At 38.4% G+C, this 23,421-nt stretch overlaps 1 protein-coding gene across 1 annotated transcript in view; it reads right to left on the bottom strand.

Moving 5' to 3' along the window:
* Nucleotides 1–23,421, bottom strand: part of LOC108698980 (leukocyte tyrosine kinase receptor) — an 88,554-nt gene that overhangs the window by 38,875 nt on the left and 26,258 nt on the right. The window contains exons 2-7 of the mRNA XM_018230838.2: nucleotides 16,083–16,181; nucleotides 15,300–15,452; nucleotides 13,202–13,412; nucleotides 7,439–7,578; nucleotides 594–737; nucleotides 364–464 (exon numbers count right to left, since the gene is read on the bottom strand). Coding sequence (XP_018086327.2) covers nucleotides 364–464; nucleotides 594–737; nucleotides 7,439–7,578; nucleotides 13,202–13,412; nucleotides 15,300–15,452; nucleotides 16,083–16,181 — 848 coding nt within the window. The remainder of the gene's footprint in view (nucleotides 1–363; nucleotides 465–593; nucleotides 738–7,438; nucleotides 7,579–13,201; nucleotides 13,413–15,299; nucleotides 15,453–16,082; nucleotides 16,182–23,421) is intronic.

Below are 23,421 nucleotides of genomic sequence, written 5' to 3'. Positions count from 1 at the left end.
CTAACTAGCTGACTGATTGCATTTGTTATTCATTACTCATTCCAAGAATCTCAATCAGTACAATATACACATATTCTGGGATTTTAGCTGCATTGGTCTTTTAGTCATGGAAAAGTAAACTGATTCCCAAACCTGTTACTAATAATAGCTAACATTTAATAGAGTGACAAAAGAATGACAATGCCACAGAGCTGATATAAATAACAGTACAGGTGTTTGTAATTATAAGTATTTAGTTATAATTATGTATAATTATATGTTGTTCCTATTATTTTGCTCACGTGCACTTGCAACATTCAAAATGTAAATCTAGTACTTTAGGGCTCTTTAGCCAAACAAATTGCCCCTATAACAGTGACTTACCTGGCACACATTTTTTGGGACCACTACTGGAAACATGGCACTGTAAATAGTTGCATTACCATCACTATGCTGGCTTTGAACAGACAAATACAGAAAATGCCCTGTGATAAAGGAAATAAGGATTAGTAAGCAATGAAAAATTGAATAGGGCTCATCTACTAATCCCATGGGTCCTTAATTTTTCCTTTAGATATGCTTTTTATCTCTAAGCAGTCAGAATAAACGCTCACCTTTCACAAATGTAAGGTCAGTGAGGGGTGTATCTTCAATTTGTGTAGAGTCAGTGTATAGCCACGTTGCATCACTTCCATCATATGGAGTCCAACCGCAAGTTCCGTCTTCAAAGGAACAGTAGCTTCCAGATGGAAGGATTTCTAAAATGTGCATTGTACAAGAGAACTGCAGTAAAAAGTAATACATTTCTAATACAATACATAATATTATCATGAACTCATAGATTCTCAGGCAGATGAAAAAACCTGGAAATAATATTCTATGTACTGTCTAAAATTAGGAGTCATATATGTAAACTTTGGGGGTTATTAACTAAAACTCGAATTTATCTCATATATTTATTACCCCAAGCTCAACCAAACTCTCGTCCACGATTTTATCTTATTTGTCAAAAAAAAAAAGTTGGGTCTGGAAAAAACTTGATAAAATCTAGTAAAAACTTGAATCATACTTTGAGTCGTATTCCTGAATCGTACACCGGTGTAAGAAAATCTTACCCTGGTAGTCTAGTGGGGGGACGGCAGGGATGCCTGCCGCCCCCTCGGTGGGGACACCCGCCGCGCCGATCTGCTAACAGCCGTGCCCCTTTGCCAGCCAGAACATCTCGCCTTGCACCCCTCGTTAAGTCCAGGTGGCACCCAAGTAAGCTGAGGGCTTCTCCCGAAGCCCAACGGTGGTCACACTACTGGTGAAGCCAAGACCAGGGTGCTTGGAACTTGTTCTGGTATTGGGTGCCGGCCGTGCCTTTTTCTGGTTATCACTCGAAAACCTAAATTTTTTCAGATTATTGGGCTAAACCCAGCGCAGACCATGAAAATCATCTAATTGGGATAGATCTCGAAAAATTTTAGGTTTTTTTCCACTAAAAATTTGAGTTTTTGCCCAAAAAAACTCAACTTGAAAAAAAAAAAAATTGAGTTTAGTAAATAACCCCCTTTGTGTCTCCAGGTGAGTGTCACCAGGGACCATTCTGTACCCTGTGCAGGTCTTACCTTGTCTCATGGCAGGAGCAACAAGACCAAAACAAGCATATTTTGGCGATCATTAGAGAGGGCAAATGAGGGCGATGTTTGGTGCCATGGCCCTACAACCCCAGTGCTCTTAAGGTACTGCTACCTTTTGCAATCGATTTATAGTGGAAAGCTAGGGGTGATTTCTGCTCACAGTCATGTGCATACACCAATGTATTTCCACAGGGACATTTCTTTCTTTTAGGGAGCAGTGCTTACAATTTAAAAAAACATAAATGGTCTGGAATATAAAATAACCAGGACACCTGTATCAGACCAACAAAACACAGCTATAATAGAGAAATAACAAAAGATGGCTCACTTGAAGGAAAAGTGCCCATTAATATGCCATACATGAAGGACTTGTGCCTGCTTCTGTCTTTCTGTTTGCAACTAGAACCTATTGGGTCCCATAATATGCTTGAGACACAAGGTGCTATAACCACACTAAAGTTGACCAGGTGTAAACTACCAAGCACACATTGTGCATAATGCCAAAGCACCTTCTTTTTTCTACAATTAAACCATCATGCAACTGAAGAGCATGTAAGTGTACTTCCATTTTAAGTCTCATAACCAGCATGTGCAAACTGAAGCAAAATGTGCACAGTTCTCTAAACTGAATACACTTCACTGCCTCTGATACCTGCTTAAAATTCTGCCTCAATTACTATAACATCACTTGACAGTTTACACCACTTCCCTTAATTTGCACAAGCTTAGTAAATGAATGCATAGAATATTAAGGATCCTTAAAATATTGACATCAGAGGTCACAGCACTGAATACCGATGCTGTCTGATGATCTTGCTTGGCTCTAGTGAAAAATACAGTTAAAATGTGTTTGGAAACCACTATTGTAAAATATTTTATAATATATATATATATATATATATATATATATATATATATATATATATATATATATATATATATATATATATATATATATAAATGTGGTTATTATTCCAGGGTTTCCACAGTGGATCGTGTCAATGGGTACAACAGCCCAAAAGAATTACACGCTAAACATAATACAAATAGAAAACTAGCCAAAAAGACAATTTGCAGGGACATCGCCAATTTAACAAAAGGTAAAAAGGACAAGGGCGGACCCGTGATGTCAGTGGGTGGGGCTATGACGGCAGTGGGCGAACCTGTGACATCAGTGGGCGGAGCTATGACACGGCGATCAGCGATTGCCCGATCGCTGTGTCAATCAAGGGAATCCCGCCCAGTTTTCCTTATTTGGAAAACCGGGCAGGAAGTATAGACCCGGGCATCCCCTCAAAATACCGGGCTGTCAAAACCGGACAGGTGGCAACCCTACCCAGTTGTAAAATATGAGGATATTATAAGTTACCGAGGAGTTCCATGGCCTTTGGCCTCGTGTTTTTATATAGTTACATAGTTACATAGTTAAATTGGGTTGAAAAAAGACAAAGTCCATCAAGTTCAACCCCTCCAAATGAAAACCCAGCATCCATACACACACCCCTCCCTACTTTTAATTAAATTCTATATACCCATACCTATATTAACTATAGAGTTTAGTATCACAATAGCCTTTAATATTATGTCTGTCCAAAAAATCATCCAAGCCATTCTTAAAGGCATTAACTGAATCAGCCATCACAACATCACAACACCTATATTAACTATAGAGTTTAGTATCACAATAGCCTTTAATATTATGTCTGTCCAAAAAATCATCCAAGCCATTCTTAAAGGCATTAACTGAATCAGCCATCACAACATCACCCGGCAGTGCATTCCACAACCTCACTGTCCTGACTGTGAAGAACCCTCTACGTTGCTTCAAATGAAAGTTCTTTTCTTCTAGTCTAAAGGGGTGGCATCTGGTACGGTGATCCTCTTTATGGGTAAAAAGGTCCCCTGCCATTTGTCTATAATGTCCTCTAATGTACTTGTAAAGTGTAATCATGTCCCCTCGCAAGCGCCTTTTTTCCAGAGAAAACAACCCCAACCTTGACAGTCTACCCTCATAATTTAAGTCTTCCGTCCCTCTAACCAATTTAGTTGCACGTCTCTGCACTCTCTCCAGCTCATTTATATCCCTCTTAAGGACTGGAGTCCAAAACTGAACTGCATACTCCAGATGAGGCCTTACCAGGGACCTATAAAGAGGCATAATTATGTTTTCATCCCTTGAGTTAATGCCCTTTTTTATGCAAGACAGAACTTTATTTGCTTTAGTAGTCACAGAATGACACTGCCCAGAATTAGACAACGTGTTATCTACAAAGACCCCTAGATCCTTTTCATTTAAGGAAACTCCCAACACATTGCCATTTAGTGTATAACTTGCATTTATATTATTTTTGCCAAAGTGCATAACCTTGCATTTATCAACATTGAACCTCATTTTCCAGTTTGCTGCCCAGTTTTCCAGTTTAGACAGATCACTTTGCAAAGTGGCAGCATCCTGCATGGAACCTATAGTTCTGCACAATTTAGTATCATCTGCAAAAATAGAAACAGTACTTTCAATGCCCACCTCCAGGTCATTAATAAACAAGTTGAAAAGCAAGGGACCTAGTACAGAGCCCTGCGGTACTCCACTAACAACACTGGTCCAATTAGAAAATGTTCCATTTATCACCACTCTTTGTAGTCTATCTTTTAGCCAGTTCTCTATCCAGGTACAAATACTATGTTCCAGGCCAACATTCCTTAATTTAACCAGTAACCTTTTGTGTGGCACTATATCAAATGCTTTAGCAAAGTCTAAGTAAATCACATCCACTGCCATCCCAGAATCGAGGTTTCTACTTACATTCTCGTAAAAAGAAATTAAGTTAGTCTGGCAAGATCTATTACGCATAAAACCATGCTGGCACAAACTCATAGTATTATGATTTGCTATGAAGTCCAGTATCTTATCCTTTATTAACCCTTCGAAAAGCTTTCCTAATACTGACGTCAGACTAACTGGCCTATAGTTTTGAGGCTGAGAACGGGATCCTTTTTTGAATAGAGGCACCACATTAGCAATTCGCCAGTCTCTCGGCACTATGCCAGATCTCAATGAATCCTGAAAAATTAAGTAAAGAGGTTTGGCAATCACAGAGCTAAGCTCGCTAATTACCCTGGGATGAATACCATCTGGCCCTGGACCTTTGTTAATCTTAACATGTTCAAGTCTCTTTTGAATTTCTTCATGTGTGAACCATGCATCATTAGTTGTATTACTAGAATTGGGAGTGTTAAGAAGGAAACCTTCACTTACTGGTTCTTCATTTGTGTAGACAGATGAAAAATACGAGTTCAGAATCTGCGCTTTTATTTTGTTTTCATCAACCAGCTGACCCCCCTCTGATAGTAAGGGTCCCACCCCTTCCTGCTTCATTTTTTTACTATTGACATATTTAAAAATAATTTTGGATTTTTTTTACTGCTTGCTGCAATATCCTTTTCTATAGCAATTTTAGCTTGCCTTATAGCTTCTTTGCATGATTTATTGGCCTCCTTGTACCTTATAAATGTTTCGGCTGTACCCGCTAACTTGAAAGCCTTAAAAGCACGTCTTTTCTTACCCACCTCAACACCAACGCTTCTATTGAACCAAAAAGGTTTTGCTTTGCAACGACGTTCCTTGCTTACAAGTGGAATATACTGACAAGTATATTTATTAAGCAGCATTTTAAAGACTTCCCATTTTTGTTCTGTGTTTAACCCTGTGAAAAGCATTTCCCACTTAATATGTTGCAGAGATGCCCTTATACTGTCAAAGTTTGCACGTCTGAGATTTAGTGTTTTAGTTACTCCCTTATAGAATTGCTTCTGCAACAGAATCTCAAAGGAGACCATGTTATGATCACTATTCCCTAAATGCTCACCCACACAAATGTTAGAGATGAGTTCAGTATTGTTAGTTATTACAAGGTCCAAAAGAGAGTTATTCCTAGTAGGTTCTTGAACGAGCTGGAATAAAAAGTTGTCATTCAGCATATTTACAAACCTACTAGCTTTTTCTGTCTTAGCAACCCCATTACCCCAGTCAATGTCTGGATAATTGAAGTCACCCATAGCAACAACTTGACCCAGCTGTGAAGCCGCTTGTATCTGCAAGAGTAGCTGGGCTTCATACTCGACACTTATACGAGGTGGTTTATAGCATACACCAATGATAATTCTTTTTGATACCTTTTGCCCAGTCGAAATTTCTACCCAGAGTGATTCTACACCCTCACCAGTGCCAGCTATTGTTATTTCTTTAGCGCATGGCTTTAATTCAGGTTTTACATACAAACACACTCCTCCACCCTTTTTAATCCCTCTGTCCCTCCTAAAAAGGGTGTAACCATTTAAATTCACAATCCAGTCACATGTTTCATCCCACCAGGTCTCAGTGATACCAATTATATCATAATTTTTAGAGCATGCAATTAATTCTAGGTCTCCCATTTTACCTGACAAACTCCGTGCATTTGCCAGCATACAGCGGAGGTTACTACTTTTACTTTTGAAATGTGCATTACTTAGTGAAGAATTATACGTTAAGTTAGTATTATTCTGTTTTCCTTGTAACAGAGGGACCTCCTTAGCTGGTAAACTGTATGCCCCCCTCACTCCTCCCCCATGACCCCTTACTAACCCCACTGCCCCGTCTACACTAGCTTCCCCATAATCCTTTATCTCACCCACCCCCCCCTTGCCTAGTTTAAACACTCCTCCAACCTCTTAGCCATTCTTTCCCCTAGCACCGCGGACCCCCTTCCATTGAGGTGCAAACCGTCACGGCTGTATAGGTTGTACCCCAACTTAAAGTCAGCCCAGTGCTCTAGGAACCCAAACCCTTCCTTCCTGCACCAAGACTTGAGCCACGCATTAAGCTCCCTAAACTCCCGCTGTTTTCCTAAACTTGCACGTGGCACAGGCAAAATTTCAGAAAAGATTACATTGGAAGACCTTTCCTTGATCTTAGAGCCTAGATCCCTGAAATCATTCTTTAAGGTCTTCCATCTACCATTTATTTTGTCATTAGTACCGATATGCACTAAGACAGCTGGGTCGTGCCCAGCCCCACCCAATAATTTGTCTATCCGATCAACCACATGCCGAACCCTGGCACCAGGTAGACAGCAAACTGTTCGGTTGTAGCGATCTGGACGACAAATTACCCTATCCACTTTCCTAATAATTGAGTCCCCTACAACCACAATCTGCTTAGGCCTGACTCTACTCTCCCCCCCACCACTAGTAGAGAAACTGGTCTCCCGGCTGTTAGAGAGATCAGCCCCATCTAGAATTGCCAATCCAGAGTTCATACTCCCATCATCTTCACACAATCTGGCAAATTTGTTGCGATGTATAATCTCCGGATCAGCCTCCATTTTCCTTTTGCCCACCTTAGATTTTCTAACTGTCACCCAGCTAGCTGCCTCAACATCCTGCTGCTGTTCTGTTCCCCCCAAACTATCTGACCCCGCTAGGTCCTGCTCAGTGAGCAAAAGACTCCTTTCAAGATTGTCAATCGACCGCAGTGTTGCAATTTGTTGCTCTAGTGCTCTAACTTGAGCCTCCAAAGTGGCAATTTGCTCACAACCACCACAGAGGTAAGCATTTTGGATCTCTTGTTCCAAGAGTCATGGTCATGAAACTCCTTGGTAACTTATAATATCCTTATATTTTACAAGAGGGGTATTTATTCACTATATATATATATATAGAGAGAGAGAGAGATATATATATATATATATATATATATATATAAATATATATATAACCTGTGTTTATAATAATGTAAAATTGGGATTCACACATCTTAGAAAGGGGACTGGATAGGTTATTTGTGCATGAGAACTTACCAGCAGAACAGTGTCTCAGGGTTAGGGTCTCCAGGACTATAAGATGATCTGCTTCCTGCGCACAATGGGTGTAATCCAAAGATATCTGAAATGGCTCATTCACTCCTGTTATCTCTGAACTCAGCATCTTCCAGTTTGATCTGTATCATGGGATGGGGAATAGTTAATTCAGTATCAGCAAGTAGCTGCTTGTTCTGTGTAACTTACCGAAAAGACAATGTACCCTCTTATAGCACTAGAAATGCTGGTGCATTGATAGAAGTGAAGAATACTGCTGTGCTGATGTCAATGCCACCCCCCACCAGGTGGATCCTGCACAGAAAATAATCAAACTGCAGCATATATATGTGCTGGTGCTTTATAAGAAGCATCTGAATAGTATAGTTTTGGTTTGGCACAAAACCATTGTGCTACTGAACTGCTTTTGATAAGAACTAGTGTTTTTCCTCTTGCTTGTGTATGTCAGCATGTCAGTTGAGGATTCCCCTTTACATGAAATCTCTGGTTGGATACCTACTTAGCTAAATATATATAGCATGTATGTCAGCTCACCAGTATTTTTAGTTTTCTGTATTTCTAACACTGGCTTGGGCCGAGCAAGGAGCATGGTTGGAACCTGGTTGGGGTAATGGTGCTTGGTCTGGGCATGGACATGGGCAAGGACATGGCCAAACGCTTTGTTTTAGGGAGGTTGATGTTTCTGACAAAAAGGGTAATATGTTTACAGCAATGTTCCATCTAAGCACTGCACTCGTACAAATTTTGAGACCAGCACATACAGCAAATTGTGGTGAGCACAAATAGTTTTGTGTGAAAAAACAACATTTTGTATTTATTCTCTCCTGAGCAGATCATTTAAAAAAAAAGCACACATAGACAAGAAGCAATTAGAGGGAACATGGTTTACAGGTCTAGTACCTAGATTTAATTGCAACCAAACTGTTGATAAAAATGTTATCAATTTCTTAGGATTGCTAAACCTCTGGTCGAGGTTTTTAGGGGAAAAACTCAATAGAGATTTATCATACCCCAAAGCTGCAAAAAATCAGAATCTGAAAATATGCCATCTAAAACCTGTCGAGAAGTCAATGTCCCTGAAGTTGTCTCATGACATTGTGATGTGTGCTGGATAATCCGATAAAGTCGGGGTTTCAGGCAGCAACTAGGAAAGAGCGATTGATTCGGGCGATGAGTCATATGATACAAATGTACGTCAATTCTATTGTGATGTTTTGGTCGGATTTGTTTTCATAAAGAAATTAGATTAATTAGAGTTTTAGTAAATGTGCCAACTTTTGGAGTAGAGGTTTGGGTCAGGCTGGTGCAAACTTTCCAACTTTTTATTAAAATATCACATGCATAATGTATTGTAATACAATATATAATAATATACGTAGTGTAATAAAAGTGCCAATTTTTGCACCAGGTCTAGTGAGGCACATCAAGCAATCAGCAGTTAGCATTTACTAGTCAGTCACCTGTTTGAAAGCAAATATTTGATTGGTTGCTATGAGTTATTAGACCTGGTAGAAACTAAACACATACTAATACATACTAAATATGATTTCCTTGGGGCTAGATAAATAGTTGCCTAGTTCCTGAATACATCTTTGCCCCATTCTGTCATGTCGATAACTTTTTATTTTTCATTAACATGGGTTTGACGTATTGTATTGTATTGTTCTATTTTTTAATTATATTGTGAGCTCCTCTTTATTATGTTTCTGTCTATTTACTAAATATACTTTATTAATAGTTTTACTGCATTGATGTAAAGCAGAGCTGCCAAACACTGTCCATCAACGTAGGCTCAATTACCTGGCTTACAAGTTCTATTAAAATAATTATCTAACGAGAAAACACTAAAAGGTATACAAGGCTGTATTGCAGGTTGGGAGCCATAGAAATGAACTTGGTCCCCACCTGCTTTACAGTAAATAATGCATGCAGCTGATAATACTTCCTTTAAAGACTACTTCATATGAAATATTCTCTTAAAGGGGGTGTTCACCTTTGAGAAGATAACTTAGAATAATGTAGAGAGTGATATTCTGAGACAATCTGCTATTGGTTTTAATTTTTTATTATTTAAGGTTTTTTGAGTTTAGCTTTTTATTCAGTAGCTCTTCAATTTGCATTTTAAACAATCTGGTTGCTAGGGTCCAAATTACCCTAGCAACTATGCGTTGATTTGAATAAGAGACTGGAATAAGAATAGGAGAGGCCTGATTACAAAGATGAATAAAAAAAATTAGCAATAACAATACATTTGTAGCTTTACAGAGCCTTTGTTTTTTAGAAGGGGTGAGCGACGCCCATTTGAAATCTGAACAGAGTCAGAAGAAAAAGGCAAATAATTATAAAACTAGAACAAATAAATAATGAAAATCAATTGAAAAGTTGCTTAGAATTGGCCATTCTATAACATATTAAAAGTTACCTTAAAGGTGAACCACCCCTTTAACTTCTAAAATGTTTAAAAGATGCAATATGTATTTTAGTCTGATGCAAAGTATTGCAGTTGGTGTTTTAGAGTGCTTTAAATCCCATCATGTGTGCTTAGTACACAACAAAACCTGCAATTAGGAATTTGGATGTATTGTATTACCTGCAATTTAAAGGAATAATATTTTCACAATATGAGAATAAACTGCAGCCAGAGAATTCAAGAAATACTGTTCACACCAATTTACTGCATTTGCCATTGGAGAAACTAATCTCAGAGTTCAGGAATTATACCATTAAGGTCAGAGTCCACACAGACACTTGGTCATTTACTATTCCCCTGGGCAGAAGTGCAAAAGCACTAATGGGAGCAACAGTGAACCCCCAAGTGCGTGTCTGGGGGAACGGCTGTAATGCACACCTTGCACCAGTTAAACATTTTTAAAAAGTCAGAATAAAGGTGCACAGTACAGTGTCAGTGGTGCAGGCCAGTCCTGTTCTTACGACCTTCCCCTTTGTGCCCTGGGCCCTGTGCAGATTTCCTTCCTAATAGTAAATGACCCATATGTGACCACATCATAAATCAGTTATAGTGACCAATTGGCATTCAACCTGGATATGAATAAGCAGGTTGCAAAGTCCCCAGTGGAAAGCCCTCTTATATATAAGTACCCCATTATGCATTGTGCTCATGTGTTCTAGCCTTTATGTCTGGACAGCAGTACGTTGATATTGGCATGAATATTCATATATATTAATCAAATTCCATTTTACTGAGCCTGACATTTATGATAATCCCAGTTTATGTGTCTTATGTGGCCAGTGTGAATTAATATGTGCTCATGCATGTAAATAAGGTTGTGCACTATGGGATGTAATACCCATTACCCTTTGGCCATTGTTAAAAAAATACAAGGATGTAACAACAGGAGCAGGAGCTGCAAGAGTTCCTATAAAGTTCCATAAAAGATTTAGCTTTGGGCCTGCACAACCTGGAGACCTGTACAATTCCCTGGTGTATTGTAATGCCTGAGAAAATGATTTATGTAGAACACAGGAAAATCTGCATACTGATCAAACAGAACCTTTGTGCATCTGAACCCACAATTATCACATAAAGGGGGTTATTTATTAAAAGCCGGATTTTTTCATTATTTTCTGAAATATACTCCGACCAAATACGCACGGGTTATTTCCGCTTATTTATCAATACATTTTCCCAAAAATTTCCTGTGTGGGAAGAAACTATAAAAAATCCTGAAAAATCGATTGTACAATTTTTTTTGGGATTTTTCGCATGAAAACTCCCGATTTTTTTTTGATTTTTGCCTGAAAACTACAAAATCTTCGGTTTATTGCATGAAACCCAGCCCAGATCAGGATATCTTCGGGACTTCTCCCACTGCCTTATATATAACCTCGGCAGGTCTGAGATGCTAGATTTTCGGATTCTGACTTTTTACATCCTCGGGGTATAATAAATCACAAAAAAATTAGATGATCAGGTTTTATAGGAAAAAAAACCTCGAATTTTTGGAGTTTGTGACATTCGGACTTAAATAACCCCCTTAAACATATGTATTATTTCCAATACTGCATTTTTTAACTAGATGGCCTACAAGTTTAAATTCAAACATTTAAAATATATAAAACGTTAACTAATTTCTGACACAGAGTGCCAGCTTATTGACTTTGATCTGGATATGATCGAGTGTTTCCTCGGTGGCAGAGGTGCTTACAGTGAATGGCATAGTGTGTCAATAACTATTTTTCCTTCAATGAATGGGATTCCTTTCCCTTCTGACAGGTCATCTTATGAATGGGATTGACTTGTTTCCAAATCAGTGATTCAGTGTGCGGAAGCAGTGACATCATACTGCAACGTCAGTGAGAAGATTTTGGTCCCAAGGCTCCCGGACGTGCTGTTTTCTACTGTACGGTGATCAAAGATTTCTGCAGCACAGAGCCTGCACTGCAGTGGAAGTATCTGAGCAGCCTCTTCTGAGCCAATTCAATTTTATTAATGGAATCAGAGGCTTTGTGTCTTGCATAACAAGCCAAGACAGATCACTGCAGCAAGAACACTTTGTAAGTGGGCATGAATAAAAGAAAAACACAAATCCCAGAATGCTTTGGCTATTGATCTTCCGTCAGGCCTGTATAAATAAGCTCACACTATCTCACCTTGGAATAGCATAATAATAGTATCTCTCACTGTGAAGTATAACTGTGCAAATGACAGACCAGTTGAAAGCAAGTACAGAGGAAAAGTTAAAGGGAACTAAATAAATTATCCAAAAAGTCTGGGGTGGCAGTTCATTAGGTATAAAGTGAAGGGAAAGAAGATGTTTATGTTTAGATTGTATATATTCTGTCATGTTTTATGATGGTACTGTTGGGTAGAAATGAGTCTTAAATCAAGAAGGAACAGATTTTATAGACAGACCATATTATATACTCCTGATGTCACTATGGCAGGCTACTGTTGCTACTTTTTAATCTGATTGTTGTTGAAATAAACCAAAACAATATAAATTATAAAAAGTTGTCAGGGCTCATTCATTTTTAAATGCAGCGTTTACCAGACTTCCAGCAAAGTGACGCCTCCCAAAATTGTTAAATTGTATTGTGCAACAATGCTCTAATCTAAAGAGACAATTTGAACTCTAGATACAGCTATTTATGTTCAAGCCCCTCAATTTTTTTTTTGCAGTTGGCAAGGTTTGTTAATGGACAAAAGTGCAAATGAAGAGACTAGAAAAAAAGATCATAATAAAACAGTATTCACAAAGGCGATTGCACCTTAGCATCTTGCAATGAGTACAAGTGCAACCTTCGTTGATGAACAGCACACTATTGTAAACTACAGGGCCAAATGGAACACTGGAATTAATGGCAGAAAATACATTATACACAGTGTATTGCAAGCAACCGACTTGCTGAAAGTGATACTATTTCCGCACAAATGCAGAAAGAAATGGTTGCACCACAAACTCTGTGCAATTCACCAAAATTGAGTGCTAATTAGGGGCAATCCAGAAGCAGTTGGGTCTATGCATTTGCTATCCAGAAGCAGTTAGGTATGCTGTCAAAAACAATTCAAATTAGCAACAGACAGAAGAGACAGGTATGAAGAAGACATATCGTTTTTGAAAACTTTCTTTTAAAACTGCCAATTTTGTCAACAAATAGAGTTTTTTATAGATGCACCAAAACTATACTTTTGTTTTTGGTTACTTATCACTATGCACCAGAATTAGTTTTCCAGATTCTGCGGCAAATCCAATGATATAATGATATAAATGAGTTTATCTTTACCTTTTGTTGACTGTCATTTCCTTGAGTGAGAGTGGCAAGCTGAGATTTGCTTTGATATTGTGCACCATCGCTGTCATAATTGCATCTTCCTGTGAGTAAAGAACTAGTTCAAGTTGACACATCTCGGAACTTCCAGTCAGAACAGGGCTGAGCAGCCAAGTCACTTCACAGGACTCAGTGGACCGACTGGTGTTCAGGAATAGTATTTCATCTACAATGCGAAAAGAGAGCAGAATCACAAATAAAATTGAAAACCAGGGGATTGCTTAGATGCCTATATGAAATATCCATGTGCTTGGGAAACATTCCTTGAACTCTTGCTCAACAGGGTCTACAAATATTAAACTGGGTCACTAACCACTGTTGAACTCAGTTTAGCACCACAACTACCTAAGCAACAAGCTTCCACTATCTCTGTCTACAGTTATATTAAAATCAAGATATATAGCCAATGTAATTGTCCTCCAGACCTTTAAAGGGATAAGGTGTAGACTTCAGAGAGTGGGATATACATGACTTAAATGGGTTATTCACCTTACACCATGATAAGTCTTTCTCTTGGAATTAAAAGTGTCCCACTGTTGGATCTGTTTTAAGTCTATTTTAAACCTTTTAATAACACTAATTTATCTCAGCCACAGACAAAGTGTATGGCATTTCAATTGATTATACGAGACACATCTCTGTTCCCATGCTATTGGATATCTATAGCTACCCCCACCATTAAACCATGGCTGCTAAAATGCAAGTTTTATGGATTTGAAAAATGCTCTGCTCACACATCAGATAAAATGGAATGCTACATTGTGATGTGGCTACCATGGCTTCACTATAAAAATTCAGGCAAGTTCCAATTGTAAACCTTGTAATCCATTTTGGATCTATATTACCTCACACGTCACAAGCTGTACGTAACACAGCTCACACTATGAACAAAAGATGCTGGGAGTTTGCAACTGAACACCCCTCATCCTTTCACTCCCTACCTATCCACTCCAACCCTGGGACTATAGCTGTCCACGCTAACTACCCTATCTCACCTCACACTACTATAGTGTGCGATTATACAAACTAAGCCTCTCACTAGCTGAATTCAGTACCTCTACTTGTGGGCTGCCTCTACTGCTCCAGTGACTTCCCGCATGCCATTCTTCTTATTACGCATCCCACCTTTTTCCTGAAGGACCTCCCCATTTTATAACCAGTCTCCACCCTCATGGGACTTTCCCTTAAAGGAACAGTAACATCAAAAAATTAAAGTATTTTAAAGTAATAAAAATATAATGCAGTGTTGCCTTGCACTGGTAAAACTGCTGTGTTTGCTTTAGACACACTACTATTGTTTATATAAATAAGCTGCTGTGTAGAAATGGGGGCAGCCATTCAAAGGAGAAAAGGCTCATGTTACACAGCAGATAGCAGATAAGCTCTGTAGAACTTAATGGTGTTATCTGTTATCCACTATTTAACCTGTGCCATATAGTCTTTTTTCAATTTCCACCATACACAAGCTTGTTTATATGAACAATAGTAAAAGCAAACAGTTTTACCAGTGCAGAGCAACAGTACATGATATTTTCATTACTTTAATACACTTTAATTTTTTGTTGTTACTGGTCCTTTAACTGTTATGTAATTGCTTTTATTCAGTAGCTCCCTCTAAAGGCCCCTGAACTGTAATGACACCTATTAACTCTCTCCATCTAGTGGCCAAACTAATTATTCATTAACCATTAAGTTAATTTACCTGTTAATCCCCTTTACACCCTGAAATGATCAATATGGTAATTAGGGTTAGTCTAGTTTACTATGCCAAGAGGTCTCCTGTCTTCCACATCTTCCTACTTTACTGACAGTCACGGACTGTTTCCAGTGGCACAATCAAGATTCTCAAGGCATTTTAAGCTTTCAAAGGAACATTACACCATATTGTTTAAATGTTTTGAGAAGATCAAAATCCCAGGGCACTTGCCATGTAAAAAGGGTTCTTCAGCAAACAATTGGGTATAAAACATAAGGACAGCATTAATCGCTACATTATTTGACATTGTTAACTAACTAACTTGAATTATGTATTTTTTACATCCCACTTGTTTACCTTGTTCGTGTCTTGGTGAAGACTGACTTTCCAAAAGTTTCCTCTGTTTTTCCGGTTCAAGGTCTCCAATGACAGTCTGTACCCAGTGTGGCTTCCCATCACTTTTTGTTGATGACACCCAGGGGCAATGAATTTTGAAATCGCAAGACTGTCCTTTAACAAGAGACCAAATTTTCCCAAGTTGCAATGAAACGGAAAAGGAACGTGTTAGTTATTGGTCGTATCCCAGGTCTGATTATGTAAGACTTTTATATTCCATTAATTAAAGGAGAACAAAAATGTACATTGTATAATTCATCCTATTTTAGAAAAGGTAAGCAAACCTAACGTTTTCCATGCTGCACTGTTTTAAACATCATTCAAAAGAATCCTAACCTCAGGCTTTCGTGTTTTATAATAATTTAGTGGTGCCTTCCCAGGACCCAATATTTGTTATGGCCAACGGGACCCCTTACCAAAAATGTAGACTGAGATTTGTAGTTGGTAGTCTGAAATAGCCCGAAAATAACAGCATTTTGCAAAAAGGAATATGCCTGACCAGTATCATGTCCATGTTTTACAGCTAACATGACACCATCCCTCTAGATCCCCAAACAATGACAGAATATAAGGATACAATGGTGGGCTGGGATGGGTAATGAGCAGACCTTACTGAGGCATATTTCTTTTTTTGTGTTTTGTTTACCAGCTTTAATAGCCTGCATACATTTTAAGGTGCACTACTCTTTTAATATAAAGGAGAATATCCCATCCGACAAATAATAATGAGCCCCAAGCACTTACCTGGTTGTTTAACTTGCTCATCATCACTGGCAGACTCGCTAGTAATGGGCAGGTTCAGTGACATTATGGATTCTGCATGGAGCCCCGAGCACAAATCAGCTGTAGTAAATAGAAGAAATGGGGGACATAAAACCATATGCCAAGAAAGTAGGAGTTCTGAACAGAATACTCTTACACAGATATCATAGTTGAAAAGTCTAGAAGCATTGTTCTGTAGATTGATAATGTACAGTTATCATTTGATGCAAAGGCTACATTATATGCATCATTATCTGTCTGTGAAATTATTTACTCTGCTTGTAGCAAATAACTGTTCACAAATTCCTCTTCTCCAACCAGTACTTTTGGAATTGTTTCATAAATACTTTGTTTTGGATAGCAGCAATTAAAATACATTCAGGAGGATACTGAGTAGCAGTGACATTTATGAGCGTGAAGTACAAATACAGTACATACTATGAGGATTTCCAGCTATTTTGCAACAAAAATGTTCAGATTTGATCAAATAACGGAATGCCAGAAGATATACAAATCATTGGGGATGTCTGGTTCCAGCTGCTCTAGGACTATTGGTTATACACGGTTTACACTGAGGATACCTTGCATCTTCCAACTTCATAATAGATCAACTAACCCACTACAAGCTTCTCCTCTCTTGCTTTACCCCTGCTCTCATTCAGGCTAAACAACCCTACTTCTCTTAACTCATTCATGTGCAAAAATCTAATCCACAGCACCCTTTTTCTCTGTTAAATTCACTGCTCAAGTATTAAAGCTGCTCTCCTCCACCTCAACCCCGGTGCCACCACTTGCTCCCTTAATGCTGTACCATCGCACTTTCTATAAGATCTGTTATACACTATTGCCCTAACATACATATTGAACTCATCCTTCTCAATTAGTATACAGTATTTCCATCCACCTTCAAACATTCAAGCCTTGACAAACAAATATTTAGAAAGCGTTCGTCTGAGCCAACCTCCCTTGATAACTACAGGCTAATCTCACTCCTAGAATCCTAGAATCTCTCTAATCATTTGCTAAACTTCCAGTATACTAACCATCTTCTTGACCCCTTTCAGTGAGATTTCTGCACATGCCACTCTACTGAAATTGCTATAAGGTTGAAATCCATCCTTGACCTCTCCACAGCATTTGATACCATTGTTTCCTTTTAAAATACCTCCAAATGCTTGGTATCAGTGTTTTATCATGGTTGTCATCTTACCCCTCCATGCGTATCATCAGTGTAACTGTTTCCAACATTTACAGAAATTATGACATCCTAACTACAAAACATTTCAGTGTAATTGCACAAGCCTGAATCGAACACAATTGCACTGAAAATTATAGGGAAAACACTGAATTAGTCGTAAAAACAGGGCAATTTGTGCCGCAAATAGCACTTTAATGCTGCACTTGGGCTTGTAAACGAGCCTTTATATTTTCCAATAAACAACTTTCCACAACTGGAATGTTCTAAAGATGAGTCATTTATTTGAAGAGATCTTAGCTTAGCTTCTAATAAATGACAAATCTTTAGCATGTTGCATCTGTGAAGAGTGCTTCATTAAAGAATATATTGTGACAAAGTACTTAGACATATTAGTATTTTCTTAGAAAGCAGCCTAGCATGAAACCTTCATAATGTTTTTTATTCAAATTCTAAACCTCCCCCCTTCCTTTAAAGGGGTTTGACATTTAGCAGGATTTTAAAAGCCAGACTTTTACTCAGAAGGGTATCAAGTACCAAACCAAACCTGTATGATTCTGAGACCAACACAAGTATTTGCTCACTGCCCTATAGATCTATTGGATATTTTGGCAAATAAACCAGAAAATGATATCAATTTATTGCAGTCAAAGGCCATGATTTTTAGTTTTACCCTAAAACAAAGGCAGTTCAGACAATTAGAATTACTGCTGATTCCTTCCCTACACCCCCCCCCCCAAAAAGAAACATAATAGTAGAAAGAACAATTAAAGTGAACATATTAAAGGTAAAAAGGGTGGAAAGGGGAAAAAATGAAATCGCAATATAGAAAATAGGACATAAAATTATTTATTTTGGTTTTATTTGTGTTTGTGACTATACTGTTAATTGTAGGAAGATATGTATGACTGGGGACTCGCAGGTTTGACCAACATTACAGAAGGAACCTGTTATTTATCACTGTTATTTTTATGGCTCAATATAAGGAGAGCTGTTAAAACACAAAAACCCACTGAAATTGCTTTGAAAACATCTTATTTTTACCTTTGATTTTACTTTGTAACAACATATTGATCCTTTGCCAGTGCCTTAAACAAACGATGTGAAGTTTATCAGCTAATTAAAGTGGCATTTGGAGGTTTGAGAGCACCAGTTGTTTTCATAACATCATTAGTCCGTTGCATGGCTCTAAAGATTCAGAGGTCAGTGCTGTGAGGCATGAAACATTTAATATATATATATATATATATATATATATTTTTATATATATATATATATATATATATATATATATATTTATTCTCTCATTGACTTAGAGTCAGAAAAACCAGTCTTGTAATATTTTTTTTAAATTTGGAGAATATGGTTCTCCTAATTGAACACTACACCACTTCCTAGGGTCTGTGATAATCTGCACCTAGCAAATGAATGATACCCTACACTCTTTCATTCTTCATTCTTTTGGGACCATCTCTCAGAATTGCTCGCCTGTCTTCTGGCAAGTCTTTTCCCCAAATAAGTCATGTAAGATTTAATTTGGGAGTGGTATTTTTTTTTGTTTGGAGAACTGTATCTTCATGTCACTTTTAACATTTGATTTACAAAGCCAATTTATAGAGGTGAGCTTGGAACAATTTATGGTTCTATAGGACTGCAGGTTTGGTTCCTCTAGTCGCTGGGCAAAAGCTTGTGTATCTAGTTTGGATTCTAAGCATACAGTAAGTGTATTACTTGCCCATAGGCTAATGACCACTTGCTGCCACACTTTAATATAGTGTTTGGTATGGGGTGGTCTTTCCCTAGGGTGGACCAAGCTGACCCAGCTGGCCACCTTGCCCCTCCCCCAACAAGCAAGGCAGAGCCCTAGAAAGGTTCTTCCTGCCTTTAGTTTTCACCCTGCTCCCTTCTCTTACATCTGAGGAGCAGGGTAGATGGTGCTTGGGAGCCTGGGACTTAGGCCCCAGTAAGATTTTTTGGGGAGAGGCCCCAAAAAAAGGTGAGGTCCTTGGTGAAGTCTGGGAACAGGGACCCAGTGAATGAGGTGAAGTCAGGATAGGGTAATTCTCTTTAATAGCACTTTCTTGGAAAGTTAAGCAGATAGAACTAGGTATCAAGAGCAGCCTATGCTCTAAATAAGAGGGATAGCAAGTGAGTAGTTCTCTCCTCACACAAGACTGGCCTGTAGTGTAGGTATCACAAAGCTGCTAGGTGCTTAGGTTATGTGCATTCCCTGATCCAACGTGTGGGGATCCAGGGCATTGCACGTCCAGTACCTGAAGGTGCATCTAGAACAGGGATCCCCAACCTTTTGAACCTGTGAGCAACATTCAGAAGTAAAAGGAGTTGGGGAGCAACACTAGCATGAAAAATGTTGTTGGGGTGCCAAATAAGTGCTATGATTGGCCATTTTTAGCCTCTATGTGATTTGTCAACCTACATTGAGGCTCTGTGTGGCAGTGCACCTGGTTTTTATACAACCAAAGCTTGCCCCCAAGCCTGGAATTCAAAAATAAGCTCCTGCTTTGAGGCCACTGGGAGCAACATCCAAGGGGTTGGAGAGCAACATGTGGCTCACGAGCTACTGGTTGGGGATCACTGATCTAGAATATGCCAAGCTATCTCCATAGGGCAAACAGATGGTACTTTCTCTGTTTCTTTCTTTGCAATATTATCAGTTTATGGATATGTTTCAGAAAGTTAATTATAATGATGAACAAAATTTTTCACCAGGTTTCACTGTGAAAATGACGCCCATAGACTCCAATGGGTGAAAAAAAATTGTTGTGCGTCAAAAAAAAAATTGTCAAAAAAGTATCGCCCATAGACTTCAATGCATTTCAACGAATTTTCAGCAAAGAGAAACAAGACAGATTCACCCATCACTATTAATGCTACATAATACATCCATTGCTTTGTATCAATGTTCATTTTGACATTTGCTCTGCTCTCCTAATAGGCTTTATGTTTTAATAAAAACAATAAAAATAAACTGCCTTATTACATGATGGTCTGCTCGAAGCATCTCATGATTCACTTAAGTGCACCTATCATAGGAAAATGATTTCCCCCAGTGGAGACCAGGGTCTCTTGACTTGCCTTGCATTCAGATTTGGTCCCTGCAGATGGAAATGGAAGCTGCTACATCTAATGGCAAAACATAGTATTTGGGCTGTTCTGGCTGCAGCTTTTTTTCTGGACAAAGACTACAAATATTTATACATTAGTAATCTTGGACACATTTAGGGGTTTGCTTACTAAACTTCGATTTTTTTCTGGTCAAGGTTTTTGGGAGAAAAACTTTTTTGTGGACAAAAAAGCTTGAATTTTTCGAGATTTATTATACCCTGAAACAGCTAAAAGTACGAATCCAAAAATTTGTCTGTCATCTCAAACCTACCAAGGTAATGTAGAGGTCAATGGCAGATGTTCCTGTCCAATAATCTGAAAAATTTGGGTTTTTTGGGCGATAACCTGAAAAAATCAACGTTTGGTTGAGCTTGGTTTAATAAAAAAGATAAGATAAATTTGAGTTTTCGTAAATAACGCCCAAATCTCCAACAGCTGATTTTCTCCTAGCGCTCTTGATAAAATTTAGTGTATTGTAGTAGGGGGTTTGCCTCTAACGATGATAGGAAGAACAGTAAACCTTTATTATTTTCAGTTATCAAGATAATTGCTAATGTGGGTATATTATGAAATTAATATCTCTGTTAAGCATATCCCCCATATTTTTATACAGTTCTTACATATTTTGCATCAATCAGGTACAGTTTATCATGACCATACAGATTGTCCTCTACTTATAGGAGAAGGAAAGGCATATTTAATTAGTTATGGTGGCCATACACAGAGAGATCCGTTCGTTTGGTGATGTTGTCAATCTCTCCCCGATATGCCCACATTAAGGTGGGAGATATAGGACTGTCTGATGGTGGGGCCGCATCAATGAGCAGATGCGGTCCAGGTTCCGAGCGGATTTTTACCCCTGCCCGATCGAAATCTGGCATGCACGCCCGGACCGGTGCAGTTTTCTGCTGATAGGAGCAATGGCCCATAGTGTATGGTAAGTATATACAATCAATTGGGGGTGCCTAACTTTTGGCACCCCCGACTAAAGAGCACCTTTCCTTCTCCTTTAAGGTAGGCCTTTGGTCTTCGCATACTTTGTTGTTGTAGTGTCCAACATATAAACAAGCCTTCATCAATCTCGACAGCCTAAGAACCAGTAGATTACTATGGTGCCTTGAGCGTTTCATTTAACAAATAAGATATTTTCTATATACCTTCTTAGATGTGAATTTATAGCTCCTACCTTTTAATTCATTTCAAAAATGTGTCATGAAGGTTATAGATAAAAATACCACAGCACGATTTGGCTGCAATATGAGCCATACACACGTTTCTCAAGGACTTCATTTTATCTCTCACATTTACTAAAAATGGCTTCAGAAGCCTTCATTACTGTTATTACTTCCCCAGATGCTTGTTTTTTTATGAACGGCAGCTCTAACAGATGTGAAATCCAATAATCATTTTACTCCATTGGCCGGCATTAATTTGTTCTAAGTTCAGAGACCAAGATCTTCTTGGAAGACATACAAATCCTCAATGACTGGCAATATTGTTGCCATGCATCTTTAACTTGTTTATTAAGAAAATGTTTTTTATATTGATCATTTTTGCTTATTACAACAGCAGCCTGCAGTTATGCCTTGTTAATGACACGGCGCAGATCACATAACTGACCAAGTATATGGCAGATGTGTTAGTGTGAAGAAGCAGTTTCATTTCGACAAAAAGGTTACGTTCCATGGACATGTGCCTTTTTCTTCCTAAATTACTATGTTACTAATTAAATAAAATAATAAGTTCAAGTAAACTGGTACGCTTGCATACACAACTATAATGAGCACAGTTTTAAAGAAATCTGTTTTCATTGGACAGCTTACTGTTATCCAATCTCTGTTGTTATTTTTTTTCTGATGAACGTTGTCAAGAAAAGCAGCCGTGTTTTTTCCCCACAATGCAGCATTTCCCCCCCAGAACTCCACTGCGTCCGACATTGTCAAAATGGAGCTAGTACATGAGTACTTCATTGCAAATCAGATGTAGTTGCACCAAATACTTTCAAAGTCTGCCTGGCATAATTTTCTGTGTTTGGCATGCAAGTGACATATCTTCCCAATTCTTTAGATGCAACTGTGCTGCAACATTTGATACAGGGCAATGTGGGAACCTGGTCAGGAGGTGGTAGTCGCTCCATGGTTTCCCTGTGTCAATAGGCGCAGCAACCAATTCAGAACAGAAGGCAGGAAGGACTGAGTGATGCCAAGCACAACAATACAGATGTGCCTTTAATAAAAGTCAAGTCACTGCAGGGAAAAGCTTGCAGACTTAAATTAGCCCTATAGTTGATTTTTATTTAATTGTACTTTAATCATTAAAATGTTAATTTTTAGTTAAACTTTTTTTTAAAAAAAAGTTGGAGTAAACAATGTTCCTAATTTTACTTCTTTTCATCCAGTGCAAAGTGCAGAGTGTAGCCAAACCCCAGCCAGAAGCATGGAAAATGCTTGCATTCTCCTTAGGGCAAAAGCATATGAGGAGATTAGTCACCCATGATAAATCTCCTCTTCAGCCGGCGACTGATCACCTCCAAATGCTTTCCTGATAATGTAAATCACCCATGGTAAAACATATGCAGCACTTTGTATTTTTCCGAAGTTGCCTGTAGTTTCCTTGCAAGGCAACTATAAGCAAAAATAAGCACAGCATTTGTTTTACATTTGGAGGAGATTAATAACACGCAGCAGTGGAGCTTTATCGGGGGTGACTAAAACCTCTCTCTTTTCCCTCGAAACAAGACTTTTTGGATTATTGGTTGTTTCAAGTAAACAATAAGTAGAATTATCAGGCTCAGTTCCACTCTGAAAGGGAAGTTTTATGTAATTAAACATGGATCTATAGATTTTCTCAAGCAATGTTGATTTAATTTGCATCAGACTGAAACGTGAAAAGGTATCTGGCCTCAAGCCAATATCAGTCTAAAACAGTCATATTGTGTGGCAGTGGTTAAAGGACACGTAAAAAAAAATCAGCAAACAGCCTCTTGGAAATCTTTAAATA

This window comes from Xenopus laevis, chromosome 8L (assembly GCF_017654675.1).
Source record: "Xenopus laevis strain J_2021 chromosome 8L, Xenopus_laevis_v10.1, whole genome shotgun sequence".
Taxonomy (NCBI): domain Eukaryota; kingdom Metazoa; phylum Chordata; class Amphibia; order Anura; family Pipidae; genus Xenopus; species Xenopus laevis.
Note: the sequence above shows the minus strand (reverse complement) of the source record. Positions and strands in the feature narration are given on the sequence as shown.